Genomic DNA, 19,729 nt, shown 5'->3' with positions numbered 1-19,729 from the left:
TGAGCAAAATGTTCCGCCTCGACAGGTTTACTGCATTTAATCAGGAACAGCAGATTAACGGCACCAAACTTTAACATCAGGTGATTTCACGGAGTTTCCTAACAAAGTTGCAGCGCCACGCCTTGGTGATGAAATAATGTAACAACAGCAAATAAAAATGATTAAAAAAAACAGAAAAGAAAAAGGAAAACACAAAACCGTTAAATTTAATTTGCCCAAAACGCTAACGGCAGCATCCAAATCACACAAGCGTGGCGATTAACAGCAGAGCTGAGATTATTATGGATAGCAGCTAAACATGGGGCCAGCAGGAGGAAATGGAGGGTTGAGGAGGACAGGATCGAAGCAGAGCAGTCAGGCCAGATTTTTGAACTGTTCTTAATCTGTTTCTGACAACAAAGATAAGAGCTGATCTGGCTCTAATGTGATCTGATCACAGTCCCGCTCCTCTTTTCTTCATCTTCTCCAGAGCTGCCGTCCTCAGCCAGCGGGCGACGTGGTTCTCGATTTCCTGAGAAAAGGAAGGAGAATCGGTGCTCTTAAAATTTAAATAAAATTGAAACATTATATAGTATCCTCGTTTGTTTCTATAGCCTACCATTCAATTGATGGTGCTGACGAAAACTGTATATACAACAGGAAAGTGCTAATTTGCTTCATGACCAGGTCTGACTGCTGACCAGAGAGGCAGAGACTCAAAGATCTGAACGCACCGTGCCTGGCTGCCAGCGTGCCTATTGGCAAAAAACACTCTCGCGTTTGGAAGTTGGTACTCAGACAAGACGCAAAGTTTGCTCATTTTGGTACTTGAGATGCGTTCAGCAATAGAGCCAGAGGAAGCACAAATTAAGTAATTGTGTAACAAACTAAAAGCAGCATGTTAGCTGTTTATTCCAGCTGCCACAACAGAGAGCCAGACTTCCCATGGTGCATTTCACTCCTTTGTCATTTTGTACTTTGGCAGTTTTGGAGGTTTTTTTGTACCCAGCTTTACCTGCTACCAAAAGGAGCTATCAGCCACTAGGGGTCAATTTGTTCCTTCCTTGGGGTCAGCCGATATTTTGAAAGGACAAATGGACCCAGAGTCCACTTTACAAACACCAGGACAGCTGGATGTACTATAGCAAAGTGGCTGACGTATACTCTTTAAACTTTCAGTCTAAGCGTGTTGTTAGCATGTCCTGAATGTAGAGACGGAAATCAAGAGTTAAGGTAAGACTCTGCAAACTCTACAGGGAATGAACACAGAGACAGATGCTTATAGTTAGCATTGCGACTTGAACCGATCATGATAAAGAAAAGTTTAAAAAGTCAACTCAATAACTCTTAATGTATGTTTTTTCTAAAATAACTGTAAAATCCTGTTTTACAGGGACCGTTCTCTGGCACACATGCTGCCCTGTTCTCTCTGCTCCTAATTCAGATCACTCCTGGCACAAAGTCTGAAAAAATGAAGTATTTTGAAAAATGTTAATTGAGAAGTTTAGCACTGGCTAAAACCAGTATGGGCAGTTAAAAACTAAACACCTGAAAAATTGCAAATCAGCTGATAATCTGACAAAAGGGCTGGCTTTAAGTTAGAACAGAGATTTATTAGAAAGAGCTTCTCGTTTTCCATCTTATGGGCTGAAGCATCTTGCAAAGGACTTTAATGTGACGTTGTTTCCAGATTTGTCAGGTGTTTAAAACATAAGGCTTTTATTTTATTTTTTTACACTAAAGCAAATGTAGCTGAAGTTCCCAATCTCATAAATCTAAGAAACATAGTTTTTTTCTGACAGGATTCTGCTTGTTCAGATTGTTCCATTGCTCCAAATTACTTGGGCTTGTTTTCTAATACACAGCTTTAGATTTGACTTGTGGAAGGAAGCGATAACAAGATAAAAGCTGCTCAGATCACATTTTCTGTGGTCTACTTCAATAAGCCAATATGACAGGAAACAGTTCATATTGTTTCATTCTACACACTTTAATTATGGATATTGTTTGGAGGCATCAGAGAAAGGGGTGTTAAGTGCATGTCATACGTTCAGAGTTGTTTTTGGAGAAAGAAAACAGGAAAAACAAATTTGTTTTGCATGTATGACCATCGCAAAGTAGCTACGCACTTTTTTATGTTGTCTAAGCCATAGAAACACTTTGAAGGCTGTTGGCTGTTACCTGATAAAAGGTAAAACTTTGAGGGTGTGAATATTTTGCAAAGTCGGCGCAGCCTTTGTGCCTCGTACCTGCCTCGCCTTCCTGAGGGAGCGGCGCTCCATCGCTCTTTCACCTGACATGTCGGCACAGTGTGCCGTCTCCTTAATGAAAACGGTCCGAGCCTCCTCACCGCTGTCCTGAACCACTGACAGCTCCTTCCACGGGTCCACTCCACCTGTGGTGATGAGCATACAGATGATGCCCCGTTTTCCTATCTAATCTTGTCCCAACAGACAGTTTTCTGGACAGGACTGTCCAGAAACCGGCACTGCTTCTGCTCCCTGTGGCACGCAGCTTTAATCAATTGCTTTGTCTTCCTTTTTTCCTCCAATGACGCAAAGCTCACCATTAACGTACAGGACCCTGCGCGTGTGCGGGTCGTCTCCACCGTAGTAGCTATTTGTGAAGGCGATGCGTGCGGGCAAAGAATGCTGGGAAATGCCAAACACCTCGGCGCAGAGCTTGGTCTGGGCCTGCAGGGTTAACATCCCGGAGAATGGACAGGTTGCGTCCTCACAGGTCTGATCTACAAGCACACGGGGGAAAAGGAGGTTGGAGGCGCAGGAAGAGTGACACCTTACTTTACCAGAGAGTGATTATGTGAGTGAGTGTGCTGTACAGAAGCCAAACTCAGTGCAGGTCTGGTAGGTCCACTGTCTCTCTGCTCTTCTACGCTTCTTGTAGGACGTGTCCATTAGGTCGTTCACCGCTTTCTCATGGGACACGTCCAGACATGGCTCCTCAGAAGTGGAGCGGTAAATCTGCAAATATTTAAACATAAAAACGTTTGACCTGACAGCCAGACGCATATTTAACATATAAAGCAAAAAGGATTCCTTACTGGCACCACTTTCATCATTTTTACTGCATGGCCCTGAGGAGCTACAGTGAGGTAGTCACTGAAATGGCTCTGTGCTGACCTCTGGTGGTAATCTCTAAACATTGAAATGAATTAAAAAAAAAGGCATTGACGAGTGTTTAGTACCTGTGAGAGTTTCACAAGGCGGTTGTAGGCCTCCTCCTCCTCACTTTTATCAGTCATAACACCACAGAGCTCCTTTATAGACATGAGCACCCCCTCTTCATTGTACTGCACGGTTCCCATTATGATGTCAGCCAAGCTCAGCATCAGCTCCCCCTGAAGCAAGGAGTGCCAGAGTGTTATGTAAATGCCTTTGTCCGCAGTCTGTGTCCACATTAGAAAACTGTGCAACAAAGTGAAGGATGAGACAGTTAAAATATATGTTAAGCTAAATTGATGACACCGCTAATAAAACGCTCTGGGTCAGTTTCCCCTTTTCCCAGTTTCTACCCCCATTTAGAACCCCCACGTTGTCATCTCATTCCTTCCTACTTCTGGTCAAACCGCTCAATGAACAATTTGCAACTCATGTACTTCAACCAATGTTCACTTTATTTTTCTTTGCTGTTACGTACAGATTTACATTATACAGTCATAAACTGCCCAAATTTCAAGTATAGTTTTATTATTATTATTATTATTATTATTATTATAATTAGTAAACGAGGAATAGATAGTAGAACATTTTGTTAAATTGTCAGTTGTCAAGGTGGAGAAAATGTCTCTGGGGCAAATATGAATTTTCCTAATATCCTTAGGCGGATGGCTCCTTTTCATGCCAAAACAATTTTTGTACCTAACGACCTACACTACACCTGTATGAAGTAGCAACGGGGTTAAACGGTCCGCCCCCTCAATGAGCATTATAAGGTTAGGTAATCTGAGAACGTAACAATAATTTCCACCAATCTTATTATAATGACATCAAATGACAAATTTAGGGGCAAATGGGGGATTACATTATAAACGGTTGAAAACTATAGTCAGGTGATACGTGTACAGCTCAGATATGTGCGTAAAAATTCAGGCTACTTGGTGAATTTGCATGCCATACTGTCAAATGTCCTAAAGGAGAATAAATGGAAACATTTATTATCAAATAAATAAACAAAACAGTTAAGTACTCTGTACATTGCTGAATGCTCACCATTTTGAATTAGGAGTACAAAGTAAATTATAATCAAATGAATGTTGGTTTGCAGCTATTTGGTCCTAAATTAGAATTATTTCTTATAGTATATATATAGAAATAGTCTTGAAAATATCAGGTTAAACAGTTAAAATCTCGGCCTTGTTTTACCAAGATAGGATGTGAGCAATGTAACAGAAGTATTGCGAATTGAAAAAGCTTCAGAACCTGACTAAATCATGAGTTAATCATATTTCAGCAAGTTTGAAGTGATGAGCTTCTTTTCAACACGTAAGTGTTCATAAAGTGTCAGATCTGATCGGCCCAAGTTGTCTGGGTGCTCCATGCTGCCAAAATATTCACTTACTCCTCCAAATCATTGAATGCAGCCGTTCCAGTCACTTCCACGGGTGTGGGAAATCACTCAACTAGGCATGAAGACTGTTTTAGTATAAAGATTAGGGTATGAACACATCGCTTCCAGTGGTTCTGTGAGCTCCAGTTTGGTACCATGATAGGATGCAATCAGTGCAATTAGTCAAGTTGTGAAATATATATTCCACAGCCAGCTGTGAGGGGGTATTAGAACAAAGAGGAAGTGATTGGGAATGACAACAACTCAGACACATAGTTGTAAGCCATGTGAAATCACAGGGTGGGGTCGGCAGATGAGCTGCACATCACCTCTAGAACATGGAGTGGGTTTCCATGGTTGGCAGCATCCAAGTCTTACATCAAAGAGTCCAATACAAAGGGTCAGATGCAGCGGTGTCTCTGACACATGGCACCACTGGACGCTACAGCAGTAGAGACATGTTCTTTGGACTGATGGATCTCAGTTTTCTGTCTGGTGATCCAATGGATGAGTCTGGGATGGGACATTGCCAGGAGAAAGGCGTTTGGTAGACTGGACTGTGTCAAGTATCGCGTTTGGTTGTGATTGGCTCAGGAGTCTGTGTTTCAGGAGTTGGGCTCACACCCTACAGTGAAATTACCTCTTAATGCTTCAGTACACGGAGACATATCGGGCAATTCCATGACTGCAATTAAGCAGGAACCGTTTGGAGATTGCTTCTTCCTGTTCCCACCTGTCACAAGAGCTTGACTGCTCTGCATAGCATCCTGACCTCGACCTGAAAGAATGCCTTTTGCACAGGAGTGCAGACTGTCAGCCCAGAAAAATGTTACAATGTTCCCAAAAAATTCCTCCTGAACCTAATGGAAAGATTTGAAGATAGCGCCCTGCAGTGTTGTGTTAAAGCTAACAAGTGCTTTGTTTTTATTACACGAGCCATCACCTGATCATCAGGATTTCTGGGAGTCTGACAGCAGCCAAAGTCCGCAGCCACCTTGGTCAAATTTCCACCCAGCAGAGCTGCTTCGACCAGAACAAACGCCTCCCGCACTTTGGCCTGACACTGCAGACAGAGGATGAAGCGGAATATAATCCAAACGTCTGCAGAGAGGGAGTGAATGATTCTCAGATGATAGACCAACAGGTGGCAGCCTTCACACCTTCTCTGAGCCACCAACGGCCTCGTTCTTCAGACTCGAGCCGACAACCTGAGACAGAGGGAACGGCAGACGTGAGTAAGGAGGAAACACGAAGCTCCAGACTGGAATCTGTGTCCAAAGACAGTTCGGTCAATTGTTGCCGCGCTCACAAACAGGATATGTTGTTAAAATATTGCTTAAAATTGGTCAGTTTTATATCACAGACTGCATACATTGTTATACTCAGCAAAATCCAGCTTTGCCTTCACGGGAGCAGAGGAAGCCACAGCTCCATACACCAGACTGGGAAACTGCAGATAGGAAGGAGAACCGACACGGAAAATCTGTCAGATAAACTTAAAGTGTTCTGGATTCATCTTATTTTTCTTCACCCGTAAGGCAAATATGGGAAAGAAAATCTATCAAATGCCTTTCATTATCACACCTGAAACAAGTAAAAGTAGAAATTTCAATCACTTGACACTTTTCCTGCCAAACAAGCCCAGTAATATAATTCTGCAGCTCTGAGGTCAAACTAAAGGTCAGCTCTTCCTCATAAATTATTGGCCACAAGGTAGTCGACCCACTTCGATGTCCCCTTTAAAAAAATCCTGATTGTATTTACATTTGCAGACAAAAGCTCCGATATTGTGAACTTAAACTGATCTCTGTTGTTCTTTTAAATAGTCACCTGCAGGATGGTTGGAGAGAGGAGTACAAAGCTGCAGCTCTCCCGCTCCATCTCCCATTCATAACAGTAACATTGGGCAGCAAAAACCTCATTAGTGGAAGCTGAAAGCGTTAAGCGTTGGAGTGAAGGCTTTTAGGTAATCCTCATGTAGAATGTGAAGTCGAAGGCAACTTTAAAGTGAGAGGAGAGGCATGGGCCTAAATAACCATCGAGGGCCCTCACAAAGCTGAGGGCCCTAAATAACAGACACTCACCAGCAGACTCTGAGAGAAAATGCTGTGGCTCTTTCTTCATAAAGAGTTTATGCACACACATACAGTGTTAAAGGAACTATACCTGACCCTGCACAAATGTGAAAGGTGAGTGAGGAGAACAGTTTCGTTTGAACTGTAAACACCGCCCCCAGCAGGTTTTTTCCCCCAAAGAGAAACCCACAACATGCACAAGACTAAACCTCAAGCTCGTAAACAGTCCTCCAGAGGAAACAAGGCTTCAGCGAGGGACTTTTCTATGTATACTTTGACATAAATGGCTACGTCTTGGGTGAGTGATATCTTCTTCAACACCTCCATGCATGCCATGCTGTTCTGTCTACATACTGGAGGAGCGGCTGCTTAATGAAGGCTCCACACCTCGTTGTGCCATTGGCAGAGAAAAGTTGTCCCCAGTTCGCTGCTTATTCCTACAAAAATAAAGCCTGGACTGGAGCGAGACCAGGATTTTGTTCGCATAATCAATCAATTACTAAATTGTTATTGTCAAATTATGTCTTTTGACTCTTAATACATGGCGTAAAAAGCATTCTTCTTTAAATAATAATACATTCAGGTATAGTTCCTTCAATCTTTTTGCTGACAGCCAAACAGAACACCATGAAATAACATCAAGATGATCCAAGCTGTCTGCGTGTTCTCCACTTGAAAAAGCACATCGTTCCGTTTTAAGTCCTCAAAAACATGGGCGCGTCTAATGAAAACGTTCATTTGAACCTGTTTGTGCACAACGCTGGCTATGCGCGCTTTTTATGACATGTTGTCAGAACAGTAGCTAGACCAGCATAATGGGGAAAACATCCGTCGCTGTCAAGGAAAATGGAAAGGAATGACTCCTGACCTAAACCACAGTTTGGGCCCAGAAAAGGTATTGTTAGCTTTTTTTTTCTTTTCTTTTTTTTCTGTAGATTGATTTGTGAGATCCGTTTGTGAAACATGTGCTGCACCTTTCCTCTAAACCAGGCGGATAGCGATCCGGAGTATGAGCCGCCGAAGCTGATCCAGGTGTTCCTGCAGCTCAGATTGAAGCTCTGGCTGATGTACTGATGAAATACAGCCAAGTCGGCAAGCCTGAACCAAAGAGAATAAAAATTTACCATGAATTATTCAGCCCAGATCTGTTATTTGTCTGCTTTCCTGTCACCATTCAAAGTTTTAGATCATTAAGTAAATGTCAGTAAATGTCAGACAAAGATAACATGACTATAAGAAGCATTTCACTTTTGCAGAAAACAGACCTGGATGTCCCTTAAGACTTTTGGGAAAATCTTCAGTGAACTGATGAGACAACTGATGAGATGTGTTACACCAGGATGAAAACTAGCACACCATTTCAGAAAAACAACATTATACCTACAGTCAAACACGGAGGTGGAAGTGTGATGTTGTGGGGCTTTTTTTGTTTTTGTTTCAGGACCTGGACGATGTTTTTATTGCTCCAAAACTCTCCTTTATGGTCGAGTTTAAAAAAAAAAATCTGCAAAGCTGAGTGTGTCAAATTTCCTCCGTGGTGACATAAAAGACGCTAATGTTGTCGCTAAAGCTTGATGGCAGTCGTTGCCGCCAAGGATGAGAAAACTAGGTATTAGGCTCAGGGGGACTTTCATTTTCCATATAAGACCACGTTAGCTTGGACAGATGTTTACCTTTATCACTTTCTTTTCTTATTCAGGTTATATTTGTCTACATTTAAAATTAGTTTATCATCTAAAACATTTAAGTGTGATTGAAAAGCAAAAAAAATAAAAAAATAAAAAAATCTGTCATGTACAGTACATAGATATCTACAGATGCATGCAAGGGCAGATAGATTCAAATGCAACAATGAAAATATTAAGCTATATAAAAATAAGCTATGTTAAGGATATTGGAAAACAGATACTTTCTCACACCTAGCTTTACAAAGACCAATGAGAAAAGATGATTAAAATGCTTAACAAGGCTGACACCTGTCCTGATTAAAGGAGAGTGCTCCTTATTTTCCTTTTGAATGGCTGTCCTGGAAAACCAGTTCTGTTAATTGAATGTGTTAGTGTGGGTAAAAATGTCTAAATCTAAGTCTAACTCATAATTTATGGTAAGACTTTAAATAAATTGAGGTGTCAATAGGTCAGGGTCATCATCCTCTTCCTATAAGAAAACCACACATAATACATACATTTTTCTCTATACGCTGTAAGCAATTGGCAACATTTGAAAATATGCAATGTAAACAAATTAAATATGCAATCAGATGGAGAAAATCAGGAGAAAAGCTGGGTGTGAAAAATCCAGCCAGACACACACACACACACACACACACACACACACACACACACACACACACACACACACACACACACACAAGCACACACTGGTAACGAGCCAACACTAACGCCTGCTGGCTGCTCAGGTCTGCCAGGTTCTCTGTTTTCAGTCCATCAGGGTTGATGCTGTCACCATAGAAACGGTGCTCCACAGCCACCAGCAGGGCCCTGTGCTCTTTAGCCATGTCAACATGATGACCTGGAAAAACATGTAAAACGCTGCAAAGAGTCAGTGTGTGACCAGTTTATATATTTAAACAACATAACTACAGAGTGGAACTGACTTTACATCTCAGTTTTTAAATTAGGTAAAAAGTTCAAATTAGGTTAAAATCGATGTCCATGATTGTTGCGATATGGATTTTATCCTTACTCTGCATTTCTTGTTATAATTGTTGTTTTTAAATTTGACTTGGTCATAAATCTAGAAACAAAGACTGCAAATAGTGTAGATAATGTCAAAAGGATCTAGCAAATTAGACAATAGCAGTATATGCTGCAATTTAGTCTATTTTTACTTGCGCTCTTGCTTGTAATATTTATAACACTATTACTGAACTGCAACGTCGTTGACGTGATGTTCTTCTGCTGAACTAAATATAACTCTTGGAAAAGGGAAACAAGAGTAAACATCTCACAAGGCTTGTCTGCAGTCATGGAAACATACCAAAAACATGCATTCAGAAACATACGTGGTTCTTCTGCTTTTTTACGTGCCAGCTTAAGTGGCTTTGAGGGTCTCTTTACTGAGAAGCTAAATGTTTTTATGTCCTGATTTGTGCATCTTGGCTCAGTTTTTCTTAAATAAGAGATGAAATAATTAAATAGGTGACGTGTGGTTGGTTATCTGCTGTTATTCCTAGCAAATCTTTAGGTTTTTTTCCATTAATGTAATGAAGAAAAATTGGCTTTTTTTAATATATTTATCTGGTTGTAAGACAATCACAGTATGCAATCTATATCCACCACTCTTATTAAGGTAACACTATTTTTAAACTACCGTACAATCGGCATGCATAAGGTGTCATGTTTGTTAAGCAGCCAGCTGCAGGCCAGTTGCCTGATTGCCTGACTAATTAACCAGCTAACATCAGTTTGTCATACTTGGCTTATTCTATGAAAAGCATCATAAGGACAAATGTTTCAGAATTTTGACAATAAGCATGTTTAACCGGAAAACTACCCTGGATTTGGTGGAGGTTTATTGTTCTCAAATCTATTGTGTTTCTAAATCAAAAATAAATAAATGTTTTTATCCTATAACTATAATAATCAACATGTTAGTTTAGCAGCAGTGAAATATTTATAGCTTTTGTTTTAAATAAAAGGAATTTATTATGTTATATACGTCTTGTTTTCACTTTTAAATACTGTGAAGCCATGTATTTTTAGTTATGGTTATCATACCACAACAATCTCACACCAGCGCATGCCTAGGGGTGAGCCTATACTACTTAATTATGTTAACCACTGATGATCATAACTTATAGGGCACATTTCTGCTCTTTCATTGAAAAAATAAACATATTCCTTCTCATAATTAACACTGTAACAGCTAGGAGTAGTTATGCTAACAGCAACCAATGATTGGCTACACTCTCACAACATCAGTTTCTGTTAATATAGTACTTCTACTAAAGTCCATGTCCAAGTGATGAGATTATTTACTTGTAAAGTGAAACCAGAGTAAAGACAGCCACATTTTGCTGCAGCCTACAGTACCTGCAAGAACATCAAAGTGATAGATGGGTCCTTCTCCCCCAATGAAGAGAAACACAGGACCATCGGGGCGCTGCCAGTATGCCTCGTTCACGAAGAATCTCTGTGACACAGATAGAAATACAAGCAAACAGAGGTTTCACAATTACGACTACACAAGTGCACCTGCAACAGTGACATAATGTTCTTTAACTGCAACAAACAAAACCTGTGGCTCTTGTTCGAATGCAGCATGCTGTGTTACTGACATCCTGTCAGTGTTGTTATTCAACACCACTTAGATTCACCTTAGTCCCACTTTTCTGGAGTTTTTTTTCAGCTACAAATCTATCAGTGAGCTTGATTCTAGATAAAAAGGCCCAATGTGAATAAAAAGGAACACCAAATGTGTTTCTTAACAGACAAGGTCAGCGCACAGACACTAATGATTTTAAGTATAAGTGCTATTATGTAAAGTGATGGCTGTCAGCTGTGACTCACTATTAATTTAAGGAGGAGAATTGTTACAAGTTTATAAAAACTTTCCACAAATACCTATTAAGTAATTTTAAATTACCAGCAAGACCATATCTGTCTGCACATATCTTTAACTGAGTAGATAGCTACTAACTCTTGAAGTTGAGAGCATCTCAGGTAAAAATGTTCTAGTCCAGCTCTGAAAGCTGAAACCACCCAAAAAATCTTTTAACGCTGCCCATGCCTGCATTCAGTTCTGTCCCAACACAGTCAGATCACCTAGGATAGACGTAAGGGTGAACAGGGTCTTAGTCTGAATATATTTTAAGAATACTATGCGTAAAAAGAAGGTATGATTAGATCATATCTGTTGTATTTATAAAAAAAATGGGGCAATGTAAGATTTAGACACTTTCATATTTTGCATGTTTAGGCTACCTGAGGAAAGGTGTTGACATTTTGCCGGTTCAAGTGGTCCAGCGGCTGGTAAATATGGCCCTCCTTCACGTGTTGAAGAGGCTGCTGTCCGTTGGCAAGGAGCGTCAGGAAAAACTGTTTGTTTTTCTGAACTTGGGCATCACGGAAACGCTGACGGATCTTCAACAGAATGCGTCCTACCGATAAAAAGTGAAAAAGATTCATTCAAAAGAAAGATCATTTAACAAATACGGTACAACAAACCTAAATTATTTGTGGGGAGTTAACCTAATTGTGGGTTCTGGTTGTGTTCTTGGTTAAAATCAATGAGTCCTGAATCTTGCCAAAGGTTTTCTGATTATGTTACTGATATGAAAAAAATCTTACATCAGAGGTGCCCAACTCCAGTCCAGAGCTACTATCCTGGAACTTGTAGATGCCTCCTAGGGCTGGAGTTGGGTACCCTGGTGCAAGATCCATCTCAGGAGCTGTCTGATACCAGTTTCTAATGAGACTTCGTGCCGCCATCAGCATCTGCTTGATTATCTTTCGCAGAAATAAGTGTCACCGAAGTAGTTGTAATGAGTCCAAGCTTTCAAGTAGGGGTGTAGCACTGAAGTCCCCTTACACATACAAAACCTTCTGCCAGAATCCACTCAAAACTTGAACAACAAAGAACTTTATTCTTTAACAACTCAGAATTAAATCCACCAATCCATTTACTCACCAGAATCTACAACATTCAGAAAAAGCAGAAGGATGAGACTGCACACTGATGGGAAAAGCATCTTTGACCAGATACAGATACTTTAAACTGAGTTGGATACACTTCGGCAGGCAGGACTCAGGACATCTCCTTGTTCTACAGCTTCTTATATACTCCCTGAAATGGGCACAGTGTGCGTGTGTGTGCTTGAAATAGAAAGAGTGTATAGACTGTTCAGCATTAAAAAGCATCATCTTAGTGATGTAATTGGATGTTTCTGCTTTGTAATGGCTTTTTTGGAAGGCTTCAGTTACAAGTCTGTGCAGGCATTATCTCAGGCTACCTCAGGGCTGATAAACAGTCTTCTGTCAGTCCACAAAGATTTACTTCATTTTGTCAATTTCCTTGAAAAGAAAAACAGTCAAACAGTAACACATGAATAAACAGCTAAAAACTAAAGTGCTTTGCTAAAGTACTTATTTACGTCTTAAACTTTTATATATTTTTTACAAATAAATATCCAAAAAGTATGGAATGAATCTGGAGTCAGCCCCACTGAGTTAATACGATCTCGAAGCACCTTTTACTGCTCAGTCAGACTGGATACAGAGCATCATTGAAGACCCATCCATCTTGCCATGCATTCTGAACTTTAGGTTAAGGAATTAAGCCCAGTTCTCTGGAACATGAGTGGGGTATCTCACTGTTGCACACCTCCCTTGCACCTGTCCCCCAGAAGCTCTATTACATTACAGTCTTGCTGGCATACAGAGGTGACTTCAGCCTCTGGAGGAGGGACTTAAGTTAAGAGATAAGATAGACTTTATTGATCTCACAGTGGAGAAATATATGTTACGTAGGACTTCCTCCTAGGATAAAACCCAACGTCACGCCGGTGATCTTGAGTTTTGTACGCACACCTCTTCCTCGCTCTAGACAAGGAAGGTGACCTGGTGAGATACCTCATTCATGTTTCAGACAACCGGGCTTAATTCCTTAACCTAAAGCTTCTTTCAACATTCGTATCAGTATCACCCTATGGCATACAGAGACTCCGGTATTGCTAAATTATGCTAACTCGAAGACCAAGCGATACTCCTGCTGTTCATGTACACATGGATGCCACGTCCAAAACCGTGTGGGCCAGTGCGGGCAGAGTAACATCCAGCCCATAGAACTGTACTCTCTGTACTCTCTGAGAGTAAAGTACTGTATCTTCATCACATGGAACTGTGAGTTAATTCAGACACATTGATGCTTTGAATGGAGCAGCTCTTTTACATGAAACAAATACCGTTAGTTCTCTATTAGAGTTTGATTGAAACCTAGGTAAGAGAAGGTAAATTTGCAAAAAATACCTTCCTTTACAGCTCTCTCTACAGAGTTTTTGGATCAATTAGTTGGGCATCCTGATTATGAGGAATTACTGGAGTCCAGACTATTTTCTTTTAGCCAATCTGCAAATAAATGTTTCCACTTTTTGTTCAAGATGACAGATCCTCACCAAGAATATCCAAAGTTTCATCACAGGAGTGATAATTAACAAAGTAACACCATTTAGAGTAATTAAATGGGTAAACTATAGTTCCTGAGGAGTGTGGGTCCAAAGGTAAAGATACCAGTTTTAAATAAACATCGAAGCAAACAAAAATAGGTCAACATGAGGCTTTGTGTCTTAAAAACCATGAACCTAACCTATTTAACTGACTGGTTACATCTGGCTTCAAATGAGTGCACACAAAGGGCGACCCAGTTGTTTCAGGGTGACAGGTGACATTTCACACAACTCTTCTATGAAACCAATAACTTACCAAAGAACATCTTCTTTATATACATAATGAGAAAGGATGTGCACATGTTGCTTAATGCTTCAAACAAAAAGAAGAAAATTAAATTATTGCACCTTGTCCTTATTGCTAGAGAGAAACCTTGATCCCACCCTAGGGCATCAAAACATCTAGAACCAGCTCTGGTCCCAATAAATAAGGTGGGAAATGTGGACACCCAACAAATCTGGCTCAAATTGCCTTGCATGTGCCACTTTTACAATAACTTGCAAGAAAACCTGTTTATACACAGGAAGAATTATATGCAAATATGGACAAGTGAATGCCCAGCCATCTGACCATTTAGTAAGGATCAATTTAGTGTCCTGGAGATTAATGTCCATATCAACCCTAAAACAAAAGCAAAAGACCTTCAGTATGGCTGAAGCGCATTCTATCAATGGCTTTAGTGCTACTCAAAAACCATTACCCTAAAAAGAACATAAAACAAAACAACCTTATCTTTGGAGACATGTTCTGTGGCCTGATAAAGCTGAAATTAAAGTGTTTGACCATGTTGACCTCTGCTACATTTGGTGGAGGAAGGTGAAAGCTTGCAAGCCTGAGAACACCACCTCAGCTGTGATGTACAGGGGTGACCGCTTCCTGTTTTGTGGAGGTTTTGCTACAGCAGGGACTGGTGCACTTAATGAAATAGTTTGCATTAAGAGGAAATAGCACTTTATGAAAATCCCAAAGTAACTTCTTGAGATATCGGCCAGGTATTAAAGCTTGGGTATAAGCTGGGTCGTCTGGACACGGATAACGATCCTAAGCATGCAGCCAAACTACTTACAAAGCGACTTGAGGACAACAAGGTCACAGTTTAGAGGTGGTCATCACAAATCCCTGATCCCAGTCCTTTAGAAAACCAGTGGACAGAACTGAGAAGCTGTGTGTGAGCAAGATGACCAACAATCCTGACCCAGTTCCAACGCTTCTGTCAGGAGGAATGGATCAAAATTCAAGATACTGCGAGAAGCCGGTGGGCGGAGACCCAAAACATTTGACCCAATTCAAACTTCTGCCAAATAACTAAACATGTGCACAACCATGACTTAAAGGAGCAACAAGTATGACTCACACCTAGTGTTGCAAACCGGAACTACACATACACAATGCCTATTTTGGGAACTGTTTTGGGAACCCTGGGAACTGTCATATGATTGGCTCAAGAACCAGAAAGTAAACACAAGCTACACTCTGAACCAGAGTAGTTCCAGACTGTACCTCGAGGTTTGAAAGGAGAAAAACGTGACTAAGACATTGATGTTGATGGAGAGGACTGATTGTTTATAGGGAATGTTACTTCCATCCCTGGTGGCAAGTGAGAATGATTTTGGTTAATTTTGCAGTACATGTCTTACGTATTGCTTCTTTAAAGAATGCTACAAACAATTCTAGAAAGATTATCTCAGCAAGATAGCAGACAGTAAGAAATACCACATGCTACAGTTTCAAGTGTGTAGTACGCTGGAGTGTTAGTCACTTGAGCAAGTGCATCGTCTTACACACTTAAAATGCAAGGTAGATATGCGTCAGCGAGAGGGGGGGGGGCTGGCAAAAGGGTGAGAATCAAAAGTTGTCTGCCACTACTGAAAGTTTTTCGTTAACACTTTCTGTTCTATCTAAATAACACCCTATCTTAATTCTGAGAATCAGGCATCAAAAACATGTGCTGTTACTTCCTCTATCCTCAGATGTGCAGCAGTGTTGATGGACATGAGGTAAATCTGCAGCACCATCAACAAGATAATCAAGTTCTGTGGCAGTAAAGAAATAATGCAATTAATACATTATCCATCAGCCCCAGACCCTTGAATAAACAAAAAATAACACAGATGTACTAAATTAGGCATCAGGATTGTCTGAAAAACACCAATAGAGGCATTCTTTCCTCCAGGGGAAAGCCTCAGACCAAGGTTATTATTGTTAACTAAACTACAAAATTATGAAAACTGGAAGTAAAACAAAACTAGAAGTGAAAAACATTTTAGTTTAGTGAAATAAAAATTAAAACGAGACCTTGCAAAAACTGATAACTAAATGAAAAAACGACCCGAATTTTAAGACAAAATGTACTTAGTTTTGATTTCTGTGTCTTTGTCATAATGCATTAACATTAAATCTAATTTCCAGTTGCAGTATTTGCTTTTTTTTTTTTTTTTTGCTGTGTACTGCCTTACGTGAAATCTATGATTGTTTTCTGGGATGTTGTTACACTCAACTATTTCCATTATTTTTTTTCATTCTTTCCCCTACTATGTAAGTTGTATTACATAAAAGACTAAAACTAGAAGTGAAACTAATAAAAACTAAACTAAACTAGCAAACAAATACTAAAAAGTAATTAAAACTAAAACAGAATTGAAAATCAGACGTCAAAACTGAATAAAAACAAAAACTAGCAGAAATTTAAAAACTATTTAAACCACGCATCAGATTATTGGTCATGCAAACGACAAAAAAAAAAGAAGAAGACAAACTTGCAAAATGTTATTTGATTACAAGATCACACACAAGTTGAGAAACTGTTAAAGGTTAGACTTTATATAGAATATCTTTAAGATGTAGCAAGATACTCTCTTGGTCTTATCGTAGAACACATGCGAATCTTCTTAGGGTTAGTCACAGAGACCAAAAGCGTAGTCACATCAATTTCCTGTCACTTGCTACCCTCACCTCACTTCTCGCAGATGAAAACCTGGGAGAGGAACTGTTTAGTCGACTGCGCGATTGCCACATGCGGACCTAGTAATTCTTTCTGCAAACTGCAACCATGGCTGTGTTTTATGCTGCCTTTTTTGGCTGCATTTTTTCTCTGGGGCTGCCTCTCAACGCCGTGTCGCTGTGGATTCTGCTTCGCTTCCACGGCCTCAGGTCATCCAACGCCGTCTTCATGATCAACCTGGCAATCTCAGACCTGATGCTCGTCATCACCTTGCCTCTGAGGGTCTACTTTTACGCTACAGGCACCTGGCCTTTGGATAATTTCACCTGCGTTTCTATCACAATGCTATTTCGCAACAACATTCGCTCCAGCGCCATCTTCATCACTTTCATCAGCGTGGACCGGCTGCTGGCTGTGGTTTATCCGCTGAGGTCACGGCACATACGGACTGTTTCCAACGCTGTGAGAGGCGCTGTTCTCGTTTGGCTCTATGTGGTGGTGCTGAATATTCCCGAGAGTATCAGTTTCTCGAGGGCTTTGCACAGTAAGAGCAACGCAACTTGTTTTGAATCGGTTTACTCTGGTAATTTGGCAAGTTCGGCAAGTTCGGCAAGTTCGCTGATTCATGTCATTCAGGTCACGTTATTGTTCATCATGCTGGCAGTCAACTTCGGAAGCACTGTCATGGTATTTTGGACGCTGCGCCATCACCTCAGTGAGTCCGCAAAGGTCAACAGCAAGGTGAATGTGATGGTGATCTTTGCCCTGAACTTGGTCATGTTCATCATCTGCTTCATACCAGTTTCAGTCATGCCATTTTTTCAAAGCAGAGGGTCTGATCTCACACCCTTGATATGTCTTGCTGCTGTGAACTGCTGCTTGGATCCACTGTGTTATTACTTTTCCCTGGATGCCTTCTGGAAGAAAAGAGCGGATGATGATGATGATGATGATGCAAGAAGAGGACAGATGACATACCAAACTGACTGAGGTTCACGATGTTTTACTTGTTTTAGTTGTCACGCTGCTTTTTTATGTATTGGTTGGCATGTGATATTAGTATGTTCGGACTGTCATTTCTTTCTTTTAGGCAATCTGTTTTTGCTTGTTCTTCATTTTGCAGGACCCAAACATAGCTGTCCGTGTAGCAATGTGGTGTTTGTGATTAGAGGTTTTAGTAGACGAAAGTCCATTTATGCTGCCAGGCTGTAGCATTACTACGGAAATAATTCAGAGAAAATACCAAATTTGTTTTACCAAGCAATATTAGTCCAAGCTGTTCTTGGTTATTATTAAAGGCATACTATGCAACATTTTTCTGTTAATTAATGTGTTCCATACCGTTTTGGATGATTAAATGAGTCATTTCAGTTCGAACAAAGGTTTTCTCGGCCGCCCTGGTGGTCTGTGGGGGAAATACCGTACTTGCAATTGCAAGAGCCCTCGGCCCGCACTCACAGGCTCAGAAGTCTCGTGCAAGACCGCGAGAGTCGGTCTTGCTTTACGGCGAGAACTCCATGTGTTTTTGACCTGCCATTCACTATATGCACGCGCGAAAGCAACAACAAAGAACCGCGTGTTAAAGTCAAATAAACATGCAAGCATATCAAGTTTATTATTATTATTTTTTTTTTTTTATTATTTATATATATATATATTTTTTTTGAATGTTGGCAAGGCGGTAGCGTGAGTTTGGCGAGGCAGCCGCCTCGCCAAGATAGCGCTGCGGGAAGCTTGATGTTCATACTTTCACTGTGTTAGTCATTGTTTGTACTGTCGTTTTTTCCACTTTTCGTTGCGTTCGCCTGTCTGCTAAGCTCAAAACAACCGCGCCTGGCTTGGCGGAGAAACCAGAACAGCTGAGCATCTTTACGACAGTGCACTTTTACCTTTGCCCTCTGGGGGGAGCCTCGCTGGAAAATCAACCCCGGTTACATAGTATACCTTTAAATAGCATTAAACAGAGAACTGCATTCTAATAAGATGATTTGTGCTTTTTCAGAGAAAATAACAGATAGCAGGGTGCTTACATAGACAGGCGTACAAAATACAGAGAAAACCTTTGAATGTTTTTAAAGGCAAAACCACGTATAAAAGGAATGTAGCCTATTTTATATAAAGTTAAAATATACTTCATTAATAGGTTCAGACAAAGATGTTAAACAAAATAAAGAACTAACCTGATGGCATACAATCTGTGAATTTGCGATGAAATGGGTCCATATACTATAACCTGGGGAGCATGTGGTGCCTTGACAAACGCACATGGAAATTATTCAAACTGGTTGTATGACACGTTGACATTTTATTTACCCCGTGGCACATTTTCATCCTGTTCGACGTGGCAGATTGCGTGGGTTTCACAACTTATTTTCTCAAAACCACACCTGATTTCAAATGTGCATCCTGAATCTGAAACCGATATGTCTCTCATGTGTAAAAAAGGGAATTTTCTGAAGGGAAACCACAGGCCAACTGTTGCCAGTGGTCACAAAGAGGAACATTGTGTTTCTCCACAAATTAACTTTTTTTTCTTAACTGCAGTGCCTTGCAAAAGTGTTCACCCCTCCTCCCCAATTTGGGTTTTTACCTATTTTGTTACATTCCAAAGAGCTTTTTTGACTTTAAATCCGATACAAATAATCTAAATTGGTGAAGTGAAATTAGAAAATTATACTTAAAAAAACAACCCCCCAGAGCGACGGTCACCATGAAGGAGCTGCAGAGCTCCACAGCAAAGACTGCAGGATCTGTCCATAGGACCACAATAAGCTATGCGCTCCATAGAGCTGAGATTTATGGAAGAGTGGCCAAAATAGGCATTACTTTGATATTTTACTTAGTTTTTTTTGTATATTATTCTTATATGTGTGCCTGTTCTACACACAAATCAAGCTACCCTATCATCATACTTACAATATAGGAAAGAAAAAAACAGCATTACCTAAATATAGGAATCAATAAGCAGAGATATAAAGGGG

The 19,729-nt window shown here is 40.4% G+C and overlaps 2 protein-coding genes across 4 annotated transcripts; one reads left to right on the top strand and one right to left on the bottom strand.

The window, feature by feature from the left end:
* LOC105920502 (thymus-specific serine protease) lies at nucleotides 1–19,340 on the bottom strand. Of its 3 annotated transcripts, none has more exons than XM_036150195.1 (13): nucleotides 18,929–19,340; nucleotides 11,567–11,742; nucleotides 10,676–10,775; nucleotides 9,002–9,152; nucleotides 7,595–7,718; nucleotides 5,918–5,995; nucleotides 5,706–5,753; nucleotides 5,489–5,608; nucleotides 3,185–3,337; nucleotides 2,819–2,960; nucleotides 2,546–2,725; nucleotides 2,229–2,374; nucleotides 1–511 (listed from the first exon to the last, which is right to left on the bottom strand). In XM_036150195.1, exons 1-13 carry the CDS (start codon nucleotides 18,969–18,971, stop codon nucleotides 434–436), a joined length of 1,539 nt encoding a protein of 512 aa, XP_036006088.1. In that variant the 5' UTR covers nucleotides 18,972–19,340; the 3' UTR covers nucleotides 1–433. The 3 variants fall into 3 exon arrangements, with proteins under 3 accessions (XP_036006088.1, XP_021168307.2, XP_036006089.1); XM_021312632.2 differs by lacking the exon at nucleotides 18,929–19,340 and adding an exon at nucleotides 12,273–12,380; XM_036150196.1 differs by lacking the exon at nucleotides 18,929–19,340 and adding an exon at nucleotides 12,273–12,380 and having other exon boundaries at nucleotides 9,023–9,152.
* LOC105920503 (lysophosphatidic acid receptor 6) lies at nucleotides 16,760–18,124 on the top strand. Its single transcript, XM_012856106.3, has one exon. It carries the CDS (start codon nucleotides 16,857–16,859, stop codon nucleotides 17,736–17,738), a length of 882 nt encoding a protein of 293 aa, XP_012711560.2. The 5' UTR covers nucleotides 16,760–16,856; the 3' UTR covers nucleotides 17,739–18,124.
* Nucleotides 19,341–19,729: the final 389 nt, after the last annotated feature.

The sequence above is a fragment of the Fundulus heteroclitus genome, chromosome 18, assembly GCF_011125445.2.
Source record: "Fundulus heteroclitus isolate FHET01 chromosome 18, MU-UCD_Fhet_4.1, whole genome shotgun sequence".
Classification (NCBI taxonomy): Eukaryota; Metazoa; Chordata; class Actinopteri; order Cyprinodontiformes; family Fundulidae; genus Fundulus; species Fundulus heteroclitus.
Note: the sequence above shows the minus strand (reverse complement) of the source record. Positions and strands in the feature narration are given on the sequence as shown.